Source organism: Corvus cornix, chromosome Z, assembly GCF_000738735.6.
Source record: "Corvus cornix cornix isolate S_Up_H32 chromosome Z, ASM73873v5, whole genome shotgun sequence".
NCBI lineage: Eukaryota > Metazoa > Chordata > Aves > Passeriformes > Corvidae > Corvus > Corvus cornix.
The window spans coordinates 24,165,380-24,182,268 of record NC_046357.1 but is presented as its reverse complement, the minus strand read 5'-3'; the positions used below and the strand labels follow the sequence as shown (position 1 = coordinate 24,182,268).

The following is a 16,889-nucleotide window of genomic DNA, read 5'->3' as shown; positions in this document are numbered from 1 at the left end:
TGTAAAGAGGATCCATGGGGCTATAACCCTAACCAGGTCAGGCTGACTCAGTGGGCTGTGTGCCCCCCTAGCTGTGTTATGGGCCAGCTCAAATGTTTTGCAGAAGGTGAAAGAACACATTTAATTTTTCTAGTATTTGCCCCTCATGTACATAGGACATATTAACTGTGGATTTGATTGCTACATAAACAGCAATCCCATCAAATGCCTTCATAATATCTGCCTTATGATTGCAATGGCAATAACTCTCATCCTGAACTGAGGTTTACAATGGATTGAGCTATGGTAGAAATTTTCCTTTCTCCATTGACATGCCCCAGGATTTATGCCATTACCAGAATTAGTCTGTGTTGTCTCAGTTTTCATTTCCAAGTTAGTCCTGTTTAAATTACTTTTTCTTGATGCATATCAACACAAAGCTCTAACTCTGTACTTCTGTACTTAGTATGGGGGTTTTTTTTAGTTCTATTATTTTAGAAATGAACTTTATATCATACGTGTCATGACACACTGAAAGGGACTAGGCCTGGAATGCTTTTATTTATGATGCTTTCCCATGAGGTTGTAGGCTCCTGTGCCTGCATCCTGTGCAGGATGTAAGAATAGAAGAAACAATGACTGAACTTTATTTACTTCTATACCTTCTCCTAAAATGCTTGCCGTAAGTCCTTCACTGGAGTTTTTCAAATCAAACTCCAATCTCAGTACTGAATGGCACTCAGGCTACATTGAAAACTGTCTGGCAAAGAATAGAATTAAGGACAGGTCACTTTGCTTGGCCAGCTGTGTTTCCAGGTGGGTTGGCACCAGAGGAATGCTGAGCTGTATCTGAAACATATATTTGACATCTGAAAATAGTAACATTTTGCAGGGAAAGTCATTGGCTGTTTATTATTTTGCTGATCTTTTGCTGCTAGGAGGCCTGAGGATAGATGGTTACTCTAAGCATGATTGTTTAAATATAGTTTTAGGATATGTCCTGATTCAAGTCTGAGGTTAAGACCATTGCACTTAAGTCATTTGGAATGACTTGTGCTGTCAAATACAACACAGCTCTGGCCAGGAAGGAGTGACTTAGCAAACTATTTCTTATTATATTCCTGTTGAATGTAATTACCTCTTGCTTTTCTCTTACTGAAACATCAATACTTAAAGTATTGACTGGGACCAAGGTCAGGAACAAATTAGTGGTAGAACCAGAATTGGAGCTTCTGGTTCCAACTTGAAAAATACAAAGGCATAGGTTTCATTTCTTGCACCGTTTTTCTTGTGAAAGCAGACTTGGATTTGTTCCTGCACTAAGTGAGGTTAAAAACAGCTTCATTTAAAGTAAGATGTTAACAGTGATTCTTCTTCATAAATAGCAGTGCTTGGAGATATTCTTTCCCTGAAGAATTTAGTTTTCAAATTTTGATCAGTGATCTTGCAAGAAGATCACTGCTACATTCTAGACAAACTATCCCTCTAGAAGCTGGACAGCTTCAAAACATTGTTTTCCTAGGAAGCAGCAGAATAACAAGCATGCCTTGAAAGAAAAAACATGCTATTTTCAGATCTGTTTTTCACAGCATGTTATACATGAGCTAAGCATAAAACAAGTCCTGGGAACATCTGCCTGATATGAAATGCAGTTCTGTATGGGTGATGCTTTGTATTGAAAGGAGTTTCACCTAGGAACTGCTCTTTCTCCTTTGTTTTTCCTTTGTTCCTGATGCCTCCATATTCAGTTTTCTTAACCATGAGGCCCCTGCTTTTGACTTTGTGTGTTTTCTGAGGTTCAAGTTACACAATAAAAGCATTAAGCAAGCTGTTTCAAGTGAAATTATATGTTAACTCAGAGTAGAAGTGTCTTTGTGTTCCCTGCAAGACTAGAAGAACATTTTCAGCACCATCTGGTGGTTAATAAGTTTATGCAAACAAAGGAGCATAGGAAATATCACACATGGTTCAGCATCCTTCTGGAAGTGCTGAACAGCGAAAAAAATACTATTTAATGTTCATAGCACTCTTTCTTCTTGTATCTTTTTATTGTGATGACCCAAAAAAGAGTCAGCATAGTGATGCTGCTGATTTCCATAGCTGTTTGTATGACACCCAGCATTTCAGACAGGATTGTGTCCCTGTCTCAAACTTGGAGCAAAATCTATTTCTGCCCAGAAAAGGCTGGAAGGCAGACGAGGGTAACAGAGGAACCTGGTTCATTACTATAATCTTGTAAAGTCTATGTGCTATTTTTCCCCTGAGGTAGCTAATTTGCATTTTGGACAGATTTGAAAGGTAAGAATGGCATCAGCAATGATTTTGAGAGGCTGCAAAGGAGTGTTAATCTACCTGATATCCTTTGTTGTGTTCATCCAGATGGGGACAGGACAGAGGAGTAGCTGTGGCAGCGTGGAAGATAAATGCTGATTCCACATGCTCCTAAATAAATACAACAGCTACAAATATGTGCTTTGAAATCTCATCCTATTATTTGCTATTAGCAAAAAACCTCTACAACAAAACACAAAAGGGAAATATGCCTCTCTGGAAACAAAAACCCTAAACCCCAAAGCACAATTGCAATGAATGATGTTGGGGTGAAGTAAGTTTGAAAAGAGGTGGAAAACAATCCTTTTGGAGGAATGTGTTGTTTAAGTATTGATTTTAAAATCTATCTTTTTTGATTCTTTCTTGCTTAACTCGCTTATTGAATTTCACTGCTAAATTATAGAAATATCAGTCTTTTGTAGATAAACACATGCCTTGTGTTTGGAAGCTACTGAGAAAATATATATGTATTCAGCTGTTTTCTTTCAGATAGCACCCCAGAGCTCTAGGAATGGGTGAAGATATTTTTCATGCTATATTGAAATTAAAATATTAGCTCTTGGAGAGTACATTGAATCAACTTTCTTTGTTTTCCAAGAACAAAATAGCTAATGACACAAATAATTTTGAGATGGTGTTGGATGGACTTACAGGGTCTTGTTCCTCTACACTTAGTAAGAAGGGTTTCAGTGATTTATGTGTCTTCAGCTAGTAATTACAGGGATGTAATTAATGCAAGTCAAAACAGAACATAGATCCAAAGATATAAGCTGTGCTAAAATGCTTTCAGATCTCAATTTTCCCCCAGTACTAGCTTTTGCATTTCTTTACCTATCTTTCACTAAAGTTTTCTACTTGTTTATAAATCCCCTGTGACCTGAGATACACTGACAGTGACTCTCTCTTAGAGATGCTTCTTTTTCTATAAGACTTAAAAGTACAGAACAAAGAAAATTTTAGTGTCAATTTATTCTGTACTGGCTCATGTAAGTCAAGGGTTAAAGGACAAAGCTTCATAAAAGTGCTTTTCTCTTGTACAGAAAGCAAACCACTGAATCACATACGGAACTTTAAAGCCTAATTTTCTCCTTTGCAGTTTATATCTCTTCAAACTAGGATTAGCTCCACAGATCCAGGACCTCCTGGGAAAAGTAGACTTCACAGGAAAAAAAATGCTAATATAATCATATGTTAGATGGTTTTTTTACCCTGTAAATCTGCTAACATTGTGCATATATTCTATTATGGGCTCTCTCCTCTGAAAACATTGTTACAAACAGTGTTACAAATTAAACAGGTGGGAGGCTGCTGTTTTTAATGATTGTCAGTCTCCAAGGGACAGGAGGGAGCGAGTTTGCATGGAATACTTGTCATATCTTAGAGTCTTTCAAAATGGGGAGGAAAACTGCTCAGAAGCCCTGGCCACAAGCACTTTCAGAAACGTTTTTGTAGGTCTGGTTGTTCGTAGTGAAATTGTCACGCTTATGTTCTGATAATGTTTCCTTTTATTTTTTTGTCTGAACAGAGGAAGAAATCAGCAACATGCGAAAGGAGCTAGAGAAATATGGTATACAGATGCCATCTTTTAGAAAAATTGGTGGCATTCTGGCCAGTGAATTATCAGTGGATGAAGCTGCTTGTAAGTGTGACTCTTGTTGTGTTCTCTACCGAGTGCTTTGACAGGATGCTAACAAAATATTTTCTGTGTTCTAATTCACTTCATTTGCCACCTCCTAATAACTAGAAAGAAAAGCAAGCAAGTTTTCACTATCACATTGCTTCATTGTTACAAGGCCTCTTCAAAATTTGCAGTCTGAGTTTTTTAGTATCCCCATTGAACCATAGGAAGTGCTACCAGAAGCAAAGATTACTTACAATATTTTGAATGGGTTTAATGTTTTGGTAGCTAGTGCTCCTCTAGAATAATGAATTGGGCTCTGTGCGTGCACCATGTGGGTACAATGTAGATGGCCATGGGAACATGGATGTGTATTTTCTGTGTCTCCTCTTTTTATTTTTTGCCTTTTGCAGTTTTCCTAAAACACCTAAACAGGTTGATGTGTGGACAAGTCATTGCTCCAGACAGACAACTCTCTCACATATGGTGTTGTATATGTGGAACTTGCCTCCATGGGTAGCTTTCAATCTGTCTGACCACTGGCGTGTGACCCACAGCATGGTAGAACCCTGCTGGGGGGTAGGTCCTGCTGGACAGTTATGGTTCTTTTGAGCCTGTCTTGAACAGCTTCCATTCAAAAATAGAATTAAATGCTTTTTCTGCTGTCCATGCCTATTCATCTATAAGTCTGGTTGTTTTTCTCTATATCACTATTTTTTTTTTAAGAAATGAAGTGATATATTACAAAAAAATTGCTTGCATTTAAATGATGTGAAATCAAGTGTGCCCACTTAAATCAACACTTGAGCTCCAGTAATTTTGTTCAAGATCCCATTCTTTTCAGCAGGGTAAACTGAAGAACAGAAGGGCTGGCTTTAGAATGTTCCATTGCTGCTTCATTCAATCTTGCAAAGTGGCAAGCTGATTCATTATGGTATTTAGTGTGCTGAAAGTTTCAGAGCCCACAACACACTGATGTTGATTCACATTATCTGTGTTGTATATTTTGAAGCCTGCTTAATATGTGCATGCTTCACCAAAGCTAGCTCTTAAAATGCTGCCTTTTGAAGTGGCAGGAGTTTTTTAGCAGATTTTTAGATATTTAGTGACTATGAAGCATTTTTTCAGGGAGCTTCCTCTGCCGAAGATGAAAGGGCTGAAACATCCTTCACTGAAAGCCTTATTATAGTGTGTAGGGCTTCCTTTAACTCCGAAGTGTTTTCAGTCTTAGAAAAGCAGGGTTTCCTGATGCTGGTTCTGTCCCTTGCTTTGCCCCACAACAGGAAACATCTGCTGTAGGAACCCTCGCACACTAGGGAGGTTGGATAATGGAGATCCTACCAGAGGAAGGGGTCTACCATCCTTCCTAAGTGGAGTATGCAAAAGGAGATACGAAAGTGAAACAACTGCTGATGACTCCTACTCAGCTCCAGCAGTTGTATAAATCAGCATGGAAAGAATAAGCTTAAGTGCTTTCACAGAGAGCTCATTCTTCAAGGAAACCTCTCTCTTATTCTGTGCCTCCAGCCTGCTCTTCCAAGTCCAATCAGGCTGTTTCTCTTGGTAGGTGGGTTGACATCTACCAATATCCGTTCGATTCTCTCCTATCTTGAACCTATCCTTTGTCTGCTTTTTGCTAGCTTCACTTAGGTTAGTGAAGCTTCTTACACAACTGTGGAAGAGATAATATCCTTCCGGTGTGTTCTGTGAGGATGTTTGGATCATGTATGTGCCTAAGGACAGTTTTCTTAGTCCCTTGGAGTGGATATGGATGTACACAGAACCACAGAATGTCTCAAGCTGGAAGGGACCCATATGGACAGTTGAGTCCAAGTTCCTAATCCTCACAGGATTACCCAAATCTAAACCATAGAGCTAGGAGCATTGTCCAGATGCTCCTTAAACTCTCTCAGGTTTGATGCGGTGACCATTTTCATGGGAAGCCTGTTCCAGTGACTTACCACCCTCTCAATGAAAAACCTTTTCCTAATGTTCAATGTGAACTTTGTCTTTTCACAAAGTTTAGTGACAAACAAACCCCTGAAAATCCTCCACCATGCTAGCTGTTTGTACTACCCAGCTGATATTGTGCTGAACTGAGCTAGAGTGAAACAATTTTAGAACAACTTGCTGGCATGAACTTAGTGCTAAGCAATGGATTATCCACCAACAGCTATGCAACTCCCAGTAGCTGCCATTTCTGAGGATGTATAGCTTCACTTCATCCTTCATTTGCCCCATTGAGTTTTCAGTCACATGTTCTTTTGTCTGACTTCCCTAAATTTGTACACTCCTTTGTTTTTCTAGAACCACAAATCTGAAGCATCTTTGCTTTCTTTCATAAACTTGAGCGAAACTGAAGTCTTTCAGACTCTGATATTTAGACCTTCAGTTAAACTTAACCTAAATAACAGCTTTCTAGTGCATGCTTTTCTCCACTTTGTCAGAACCATGCACGGCCATGTAGAGAGAGGGTATTGATAGACTAAGGAAAGATGGTCATTGTGTTTTGCCTTCACACATGTCCTTGGTGGCATGAAAGTAAATCCTAGGCAAGCTGCTGTGATGATAAATGGGGAGCTGCAATGTTCCTCCTTTGGGATATGATCTAGATACATATTTATCAGGAATTACATTTTATATAGTAAAGCCTGTAAAATATTTGAGATTAATGTGCCACCAGACAGCCATTGGGGTCTCTTTGTGGCATGAAGGTACAGATAAAGTGCAGCTCTAGTTAAGTTCTTCACTTGCACTAGAGTGATCTTAGGACCAAATGTGTGCAGGGAGTAACTGGGAAGCGTGTGTGAGCACTAAACTTAATTCAGCTGTAATTGGTTTTGAATTTGTACACTAATGAAAATTTACTGTGTGAAAAAACACGAGCTTTTCTGACTCTTAAGTTTTTGGAGTCAAGCATTTGTTTAGTAGCTGAAGTTTTCTTGTTTTCTCAAAGGAAAGGCTTAACACTTAAGCTGATCAATGGCTGTAGTGAGTCCTATGACACTTTTTTCCCTTTTTCCTGTGTAGTAATATTTTGAGAACCCTCAAAAGCCTGCTGGGTGTTTTTTGCCTCCATTTGAAGTCTGCTGTTTTGCTGTCTCGTGGCAGGTGACAGGAGGAGGGACCATTACATCAGTGTCTCTCATGTGCCTGGTGGTTCATGGAGATTTTGATGTGCAAAGAACCATCTCAGAGAGGCTTAAATGTGATGTGCAGGGCTGCACCCTGCCTGGGGGGGGGTCTTAAATGTGTTTTTCCAGAGGACAAGTTTATTGGATCTTCAATTTCCTTATTCTTGTGTAGCATTTCTCAGGTATACTCCATTTAGACAGTACTTTTATTTGGACGCAAACACACAGCTTGAAGGTAAAAAAATACTTTCAATTCCTCCATGTAATTAGCTTCTAAATAAAATAGGACTTGAGTGATAAAATGTAACCCATATTTTTTTGTCTGTCAGTACAATATTAACCATGTTACAGTTTAGCCCCAGCCAGCAGCCAAACCCCATACAGCTTCTCACTCACTTTCTCAGGTCTTGCTGGTGGGGGAATATCAGAAGAGTAAAAGCTGGAGAACTCAAGGGTTGAGAAGAAGACAGTTTAATAGGGAAAGCAAAGGCTGTGCACACACACAAAGCAAAATAAGGAATTCATTCACTGCTTCCCATGGGCAGGCAGGTGTACAGCCATTCCAGGAGAGCAGGGCCCCATCACACATGATGGTGACTTGGGAAGACAAAACTCCATCACTCCAAATGTTCCCTGCTTCCTCCTTCATCCCCCCCTTTATACACTGAGCATGGTGCCACAGGGTCTGGAATATCCCTTCGGTCAGTTGGGGTCACCTGTCCTGGCTGTGTCTCCTGCCAGTCTCCTAAGCACCCCCAGTCCCCTCCCCAGTGTGGCAGTACCAAAAGCAGAAACAGCCTCGGCTCTGTGCAAGCCCTGCTGAGCAACAGCAAAAACATCTCTGTATTATCAGGCCTGAGTTCAGCACAAATCCAAAACACACCCCCATACCAGCCACTGAGATGAAAATTAACTCTACCCCAGCTGAAACCAGCACACCCCAGTTTGGGTGAAGGGTGAACATGGAGTAGACAGTGATTTGCCACCTTTAAGTAAACACGAAGTTCTACAGTCTAGAGAAAACATGGAGTGGAATGTTCGAATCTGTAAATTGTTGAACACAAACACACCTTTCAAATAAATCAGAAGAAACAGTGACAGCTTTGACTTTTTTGCTTCCTGATATTTAGGACTATGCTTTCAATTTTAGTGCATGCAGCTGTAATAGCAATCAACGAAGCTGTTGAGAAGGGAATAGCTGAGCAAACCATTGCGACTCTGAGGAACCCAAATGCAATGTTGCTCAACGTGGATGAGGAACTGGCGCAGGACTATCAGAATGAGCTCTTTGACGCTAAAAGGAAGAAAGAATCAAATGCAAGACTCAAGGCAGTGGTGTTTCATTTGTACTCCTAGTACATGTGTTCCTTCATGTTTCTTCTTATGCTGTAGTATTATTGTTTCAAAAATAAACCTAATTTTTAAAATTAGTACAATTAGGAAGAAACCCCCACTTTTAAGATAACGAAGAGAAATAATGGTAATGCAATGAGCTAAAAGCCAATTTTATAAGAATATGATTACTATGAGTATGATGCAGCTTAACTTTGCCCAAAGGCTAAAAATACCAGAAGACTAAATACTAAAGAAGACTAGTTTTCCTCCATTAATTGCTTTAGAAAAAACAAATTTACTGCTTAAAAAGTTGTAAACAGAATAATACCCTTTTTTGAGTATAAAGTATAACCTCTGCCACAGATATTTAATATGAAATTATTTACATGAGAGCTAATGGTCTCCATAGTTAAAAATGCTATACTATATTTACATTATTATTTTACAGGAAGCAGTAAACTGCTCAGCCAGTTATGACAAAGTGCTAATTTCTTCAGTTCACTTAGTCAACAAATTGCTTTACAAATACATTCAGTAAATGCTTCAGCTGATGCACTTTAATGACTTCGGCTAATAGCTTTTTTCTCTGCAAACTGTTATGTGTGAACTAGCAACAATTTTGCTTTCTTAGAACAGCCCAATTTCTGATGAAGAGAGAGATGTCTACGAGGAGTTGCTGACACAAGCTGAGATTCAAGGCAATATCAATAAAATAAACAGTAAGCTATTCTGGATCCTTGTGGAAATATGCACACAACACGTGATCTTCCAGATTCCAGCTGAACACAACTTGAGTCCACCTGAACAAACAAAATATTTCTATGGAAACTTGTAAAATATGCACAAGTTGCTAATACCTGCCTATAATTGTTTTTTTCATGCTATTCCTTCTCTACTAATCTTTGGTGGGGGGAGCTAATGTCTGTTTGTGGTTTTTGCTGTAAGGTTCAGAATGAAATCATTTATTGCCTGCTCTGTTTCCTTACATTCTTTTTGTGGGCAGAATACTGTAAATTTTGACCCCTCTTCTGTATAGGCCCAAAATTCATTCATAAGCTTCCACTTAGCTGTGGTTGAACTGCTTCCACACAGGCTCACACAGAGCCAGAGACTCCCTTTGTAGGACTGGACATGAAAGAGGTAATTCTCCGCTAAGTAAAGATTGCCACCCTAGCTGGGTTTTACAGAAAGTGAGATGCTGACAGCAATGGACTTTTTTTCCCCATGAAAGCCTTATTTGCTGTTTATAGGCATTGTTTTCATTTCAGTTCACATAGCTTTAGTCCAAGTGAATGAGGCTATTGACCGGCAAGATGAAGGGGCACTGATGGCAGGTTTGAACCATCCTGCTCTGAGCCTACTTGAAGTTCTGCCACAAAATTCCTCATGGTACCTATTGCAATTGTGTGATTTTAAAGAACAGAAAATGCAGGTAATTGAATGGAACAGGTACTACGTGTCAGTTTGCACATTTTTAGCTGGTTTTAATCTAGAGAGAAATTATCTTTACTCTGCCTTTCAGCATCATTTATGAAAAGTTTTATAAAGATTTGAGAATAATTGATGAACTAATCAATACCAAAGAGCTGCATTTGCTCTAAAGAGCATGATATCCTTGTATTTACTAAGACATAAGAAGAAAATTTAAGGTATAACATGCAGCCCCTAATACTTTGTTTCCAAAATTAGTTATAACTTGAGTACAAATAAAGGTAATATTGAACATTAACATCATCAACATCAAGTTAAAGTGCCAATTGGGTTTTAAGGAGAAAATCTATTATTTTAACTAAGATGAAAATCACAGGAAAAGATTAATGCTGTGTTTACTGAGTCTTGTATTTGATGCACAGGTGATAGTACAATCAAATCCCAGTGTACCATCACCAGACTTTATCCCTTATCTCCCATCAAACAAAAACATAATTAAATTTTGTTTTTCTGATCTGTTAGATAGCAGGCATTCCAAATATGCTCGACAAAAGTGAAATACAGAAAGAAGTTAGTGTTGCCAATGCAGAAGCTGAGGCTCACAAGCTTAGTGGGTAACTGTTTTAATACTCTTTTCCATCACCATTTAGTTATGTTAAGCTAATTGAGTCCACCATTTCTTGCACATAAACAAGGTTTCTCAAAATGAAACCATATGTATTGCATTTTATTCTCATAATCTTTCTTCTCAGTGTCACAATTGCCAAGTCACCAATCTGTGCTGCATTGGATGTACTCCTATTTGAGATAACTAATTTGAGCCACTGGCAAACACAGTGGCTAAAACTGAAAACAATGCATGGCTTGATGGCTTGAACAAATATTTATCAGTGCAGTATTAATACTCAGGAGCAATGGCCATACTTGTAGAATTAAAATGGGAGAATATTTTGCAATCATATTGCAGAAAGAATTATTCACACTTTTAGACACATATATCTAAATCTAACCTATTCTTAGTCTGTTAAGAATGCCACATGACACAAGTTATAGTTTGTAAAAAAAATATAGTGAAAGGGGGATCTAAATTTGCAGTGCATGTGTTGCTGCTTTTGACTGGAAACTTCTTTGCTAGGAAGTTAACCTTTGGTTAATCTGCTGTCATTTCATGCTGTATCTGGGCATGGCTGTTTTGTCTCTGGTGCTGTTTCCAGTGCTTTGAAATCCAGGCTGATTGCTTTTGTAATGTGCCTTAAAGGCTGTGTTGTGAGGTCAGCTTAACTCAGAAGATAAATTTTACTTCATACCTTAAATTTTAGCCTGTTTCAGATTAGTTATGGTGAGGAGTACTTTCTCTGAAAGAGTTACCTCTTGGTAAAGGAAAGGAAGAAGAAAATGTGATGCGTGAAAAGCATTAACAGCAATCTGGAGAGTAACAGCTCTTATGTTTGGCTTGAGAAGGAAAAAATAGTGGCTTTTGTTATAGGACTGTGAGCAATGTAAAGTATGTTTTGCAATTTGCATGCTGGGTTTCAAAACTAGAAGTCAGTACCTTGGTTATTGGCTGCAGAAGTAGTCTAGTCCATTTGTGGACCTTGACTCTTTTCCTCTTTGCTCTTTTCTTTAAAAAAGCATGCATGCTGTAGCTGTGAGAGCCTTTCCTGGTTTCTAACTTTATGAAAAGCCAATAGAGTGAGTCTTCAGGAAAAATGTGGCCTGGTATGACCATGTTTCAGAGAAAATTAATTGAGAGGCAAGGGGTTTTTTTTTAGCTGGGCATGGTTAAAAGGTTTTCCAAGCCTTTGTGTTGTATGATAAGCTCTGAGTGTTGCTGTATACATGAACTGTGGATGGTGTCATCTGTACAAGTAGTCTTGTCTCAGATTTGGGCAGTCAGTGGTGAGTAAAAATGTTCCCTGGGTAACAGTACGCAGAAAAGCCATATGATAAGGCAGAGGAGTAGGGCTTATTGATGAAAAAAGGCATTTGCATAATTGCTATTCTTCATTCGGCCACGTGTGCTCTAATCGTCAAGGTTGCTTCCCTTTTCTGCAAGATCAGAGTGGTGCCTTGTACACTGTGTTCCTGGGTGTGTCCTGGCCTGGGTTTCTTCAGAGGTGACTCCTCCAGGTGTGCAATTATGGTGGCAATGACTAAGCTGAGGGATGTTGTAATGCTTCTGCAGCTGCCCAAGTGGGAAGTGTTTTTCAGCATTTTTCTGCTGGGCTTCAAACCTCTGACAAAGTCAGTTCTGCAAAAAGCAAAACAGGCAAGTTGTTCAGGTGCTGAAAAGGGGTTACACTCATACCCTCATATCCCTCTGTTGTGGTCTGTTTAAATTAAAATCTGAGCTGTAGCAAAGGAATTCATTTCTAGATGGCAGTGCCTGTAATGACTGATGTTCCACATTGGCAGACAAACAAACAGGTGCTGGCATGCAGAGGAAGTTCTAGAAACCATAGCATGTGGATTTCCATCAGTTCAGCTACTGATTTTCTGGCAGAAAATCCCACCCCTCCAACATATTTGGCTGATTTCTACCAGGCCTCCTGAAATAGACACTAATAATGTTGTTGGTACTTCAGGTACTAGCCTGTTTTAGCTAACTCAATTAGATCCTGCTAAAGGAGGAGGTGAGAGAGGAAACGTGGTGCAGAAGGAAGGGAGCATTTGGGGTGAATCAAGACTGAGGTGCTGGAGCTGACATCCGCAGCAGTACCTGCTGCAAGCAGGAGGAGTTAGATCTTTCTCTTTGCTAGGGTGGGGTCAGCTACTTGTTTTGTGTCAAAGGTAAAACAAGCAGTCTCTCATTTCTAAAAGCCCAGAAATTTTAAACTCCTCCAGTCAATTATTTGCTGCATACGTTTGAATAGACACTCTTTTTGCAACATTCAGCAGTCATGTCTTGAAAAATTTCACAAAAATGGTTTTTTCTCTTATGACAGCAAATTATGTTCTTTGTAATAACCTAGTTGTCATCTACATGGCATGAAGAGCAAACAGCATATTAAAATTAATAAGCTTTTTTCCCTGCTGTTCTTTAGAACTTATAGCGGTTGACAATATCAATACAGCAATTCGTAACTGTGATCCTAGTAAAACACTGGTTGCACTGATGAAACCCGAGGCACAGCTGCCTGTTGTTCACTCATTTGCTGCTGCTGTCTATCAGACTGAGCTGTTCAACCTCCAGCAACAGAATGCTGTGGTAAGAGTGAAAAGCTTACAACCTGCTCGTTGATGTTGTGTAGTCAGACCATGAAAGAGCACAAACATAGCATATAGTTGTGTAAAATCAGACATAATTCTCTTGCCATGGTGTTAGGGTTTGCATGAATCGTTTTGGTTGAAAAGGCAATATTGAATTGCAGAACTTGTTTCTTGCCACATTTCAATCTGGCTGAGCTCTTGTGTTGCAACAAATCAACTGACTTTTTTTAATTGTTTCATGCTCTGAATGAGGACTAACTCTGGTTTATATATTGTGTAGAAAAGTAATCCCCTGTTATGAGTAAGACCAGAAGAGATGGGATTGTGGGGAAAAAGAAGGAAAGGCAGAGACTGGATGGGATGTAGAAACCCAATGAGCTTCACCACCACTATTGTGTCAGTCTTGCATGCCTGTGACTAGGAAACTTTCCAGGCTTCTTACATAAAGTCCATCTCCTCAATGGTATCTAGAGTGCGTAACTCAAATTTGTTACACTACTTATTTAGCTCCCTGACTGCAGTACATTATTGTCCCACAGAACTACCTGGCACGTGATGAACTGTCTATTGCAGTAGAAATGTTGTCAGCAGTTGTGTTGCTAAACCAGACCTTGGAAAATAAGGACATCCTAATGATAAAGAATCATCTCAGAGACCCATGCATTGGCTTCAGTAATCTGGAAGAGGAAAACTTGCAACGGTAAAGGTTCATTTTTGTCTTGTCTGGATGAGACTTGGCAACTTCTGAAAAAAATACGCAGGCGTTTTACTGGGTGGGCTGTCCTGTGTTGTGGCTATGAAGTTGAAAGAGCTGCAAGATAAACATGCCTGTTTTAAATTAATAAGGGATCATGTGACAATTGCTGAACTAGTTGTATCTAAATATAAGCAGTAACACAGCCTTGAAGGCTGTAGATGTGTGAGGTGCAGGGAAAGTATCCTCAGAAAGCAAACATGAAGATCTGACAAGAACTTTTGCAGACACTAGAACATGAAACAATTGTAGCTGGAAACTGTTAATCACTAACCACTTTGCAGTTCTAAAAGATGGTCTTTGGAATGAGATAGTGTTTACTGCCTCAGGGTCCAGAAGATCCCTTAAGCCCTGGCCAAGCCCTTTTTTGCTTGCTAGAAAGGTGAATACAATGCTGTGGCATACACGTGTGTTCAGCATTACATTATAGCCTTCATTTGGCTGCCAGCTGCTCGCCTTGTCACCTGCCTGACTTATCACAGACACGTGCTGCTACTGCAGTTGCTCTCTTGTCTATCAATAAAAAATCAGGCAACACGACCATTTGTGAGAGACCTGTGCCCCCAGTGTGTAAGGGAGAGAGCATGGGTATGTGGACCAGTTCCTGTCTTGGCACAGGCAGTGGAAGCCTCCACATGCTTCTGGAAGGCATTAGTAGGCAAAAGAGACCACAGTAGCTGAAGGTCTTCACTAGGTTGTCTGGGGATATGAATCTGAGAGTGGCCTTTGCTGGGTGTCTTAAAGCTGGAAGGAAGGCAGTCAGATTAGGAATAAGAGGCCAGTGTTTTGGTTAGAGAGAGAGAAGAATGACGTAAGATGGTGCAAAACTAATCTGCTACTTTGCCGCTGCTTGTGGTGCTTGTGAGCAAGAGAAGCAACATTATAAACACACAGAAATGGCCCCAAAGTGTCCCAAGTGCCACATTTCTTGTAATGTTACTGACCCAATCTTTAGATTAAGCTGCCAGTCAATACAGATGAAACAGTAGGAATTAATTGGACTCAACAACTAAATAAAATTTTATTATGCCATTACGTTAACCTGTGCTGCCAACCATACGTAGAATATCACAGGAAGCTTTGATTTGCACAAAACAGGAAGAAATAGAGCTAGAAAAACTTCATTGAGGGAGATGCTGTTCAAGGGCTTTCTATCAGAAGAGATGAACTTGTTGGGAATGTGTTTTCTGGAAGAGAGAATTTAGGGGAATATGTCATAGGTCTCCAAAACTGTGCATGTTGTGGAGAAGGTTAATAGAATCAGTTACTAGCTTCTAATAACTCTAGTTGTTTAGGGATTCTTGAGAATTTAATAAAGAAAAGATTGGACCCTATCAAATACAAAGTTTAATTTTTTTAAAAAAGCTGTCATCTTGCAAAACATGTACTGGGGCTCATTCCTCAATAATACATAAGATTTTAAATTAGAGTAGGTAAATTAACAGAGTGTAGCCTTGTTTGCAACTATTAAAGTGATACACAGTCTCCAGCTTCGGAAGCCCTTAAATGCAGGCTACTAAATGCTGGAAAGACAAATTAGATTGGGAAATGATGAATCTCTCCTATTTTTTTTTTCTAACAGTCATTCATTCCTCAGGCTTCTGATGGAAATAGAAGACACGTATTTGATCTGACATATTTTGGCAGTTCTGTGCTTGATTCAGGAATATGAAAATTATTTAACTTATGTACACATAAATTTGCGCTACTGCGAAGGTTTCGAGCTCATCTGATCTGTGAGCCTTCTAGGAAGAGCAGACACAGGCTACAGAGACTGTGCTTGGAGGATCTTGAGCTGTGGGAAGAGTGGCATAATTTTTTTTTTTCAGTCCCTTGCACATGGCTCATTATCTTCCACATTGAGGTAGCAGGAGGTGCTACTACCTGATACTACTGACTGAAATTCTGGTCTTTGAATTAGTGTCAAGAAGACAACAATCGTTTCCTAAAGCAAGAAGCTGACTGTAATTTTTCCCACATTTATCTGTTGCACCATACAGCAAGTTGTATGTATGTACTGTCATCATGCCATGTAACCAAGAAACGTTCTCTGAATTAGTGTACAGGACATTTCTTCAGATCCTGAAGTGCATGTGTAGAACAGGGAGCTTGCATGTCTGCATAATTTCTGGCAAGAGCTGCGTTTTTGAAATTCAGTCATTGGAAAAAATAGTAGCCACTAAGTGATGGTTGATACATCTGACTATATGGCATTTTATCTTGTATATGAAATACACTTATGTATTTTGTATCTTCTTATAGTTATGCTGATACACTATTGTCTATTAAGTCAGAGGCTTCATCTCAAGGCCAAGATTATTTAAGCTGGAATAATATCCAGAACTGCATTGACATGGTTAATATGCAAATTCAAGAAGAAAATGAAAGTAAGTAATTCTTCCTCCACATTGCCCGAAGAGGTCATAGTCGGGTCTTTGGTATGTAAGTCTGTGAACTGAGTGGCCTTGTTCAGACACTCTTGAAAAGAGCAGAGCACTTAAAAATTTTGAAAGCCTCATGATCTTTAAATGTCCTTGAAACATTCCTGTTTGTTTCAGATGGCTGAAAGATATCATAGGGTGCCTGCCTTCTGCAGTGTTAAAAATGCCATGGTTCTGCCTGCTTGGCAGTATCTTCCAGCCCTGGGTGGTCTCACTTTGGGGATTTTGCAGTTGTAAGCAAAGACCATATTGGGACATAGGGGAGGAAACTATAGGCAGTGTTCCATGGAAAAGTGTGTTTTATTGTGTAGATTATTCCAAGTGCTTGTTTTCAACAAGGGAGTTAGTAAGAAGTTAGACAATGCAAATATCTGATTTCCTGTAAGTTGATTTCCTGTCCAAGAGTAGCTTCTTATGCCCACATGTTCTCATGTGAATGGATTTAGAGTTTATTTTTGAAACTGAATGTAACTATATTGCCATAAGAGGGTGGTATTATATTAAATGTGATAGCTGGTCATTTGGTCTTCAAAAAAGATAAAGCACTGAATTCTACCACTGCATATAGAAATTTGAGGCTATCGAGTTATGCCAGATTTGCTGGAGCAAGGAAAAGAGAGGCAGCTTTCAGACTGCCTGCCATTTCAGAATCTGCC

General features: G+C 39.3%; 1 protein-coding gene across 1 annotated transcript in view; it reads left to right on the top strand.

Annotated features, from left to right (window-relative positions):
• IQGAP2 (IQ motif containing GTPase activating protein 2) overlaps window positions 1-16,889 on the top strand; it is a 109,566-nt gene that overhangs the window by 54,402 nt on the left and 38,275 nt on the right. The window contains 9 exon segments of the mRNA XM_039567604.1: window positions 3,407-3,474; window positions 3,836-3,949; window positions 8,213-8,391; window positions 9,029-9,116; window positions 9,666-9,829; window positions 10,351-10,438; window positions 12,873-13,036; window positions 13,578-13,738; window positions 16,055-16,179. Coding sequence (XP_039423538.1) covers window positions 3,407-3,474; window positions 3,836-3,949; window positions 8,213-8,391; window positions 9,029-9,116; window positions 9,666-9,829; window positions 10,351-10,438; window positions 12,873-13,036; window positions 13,578-13,738; window positions 16,055-16,179 — 1,151 coding nt within the window.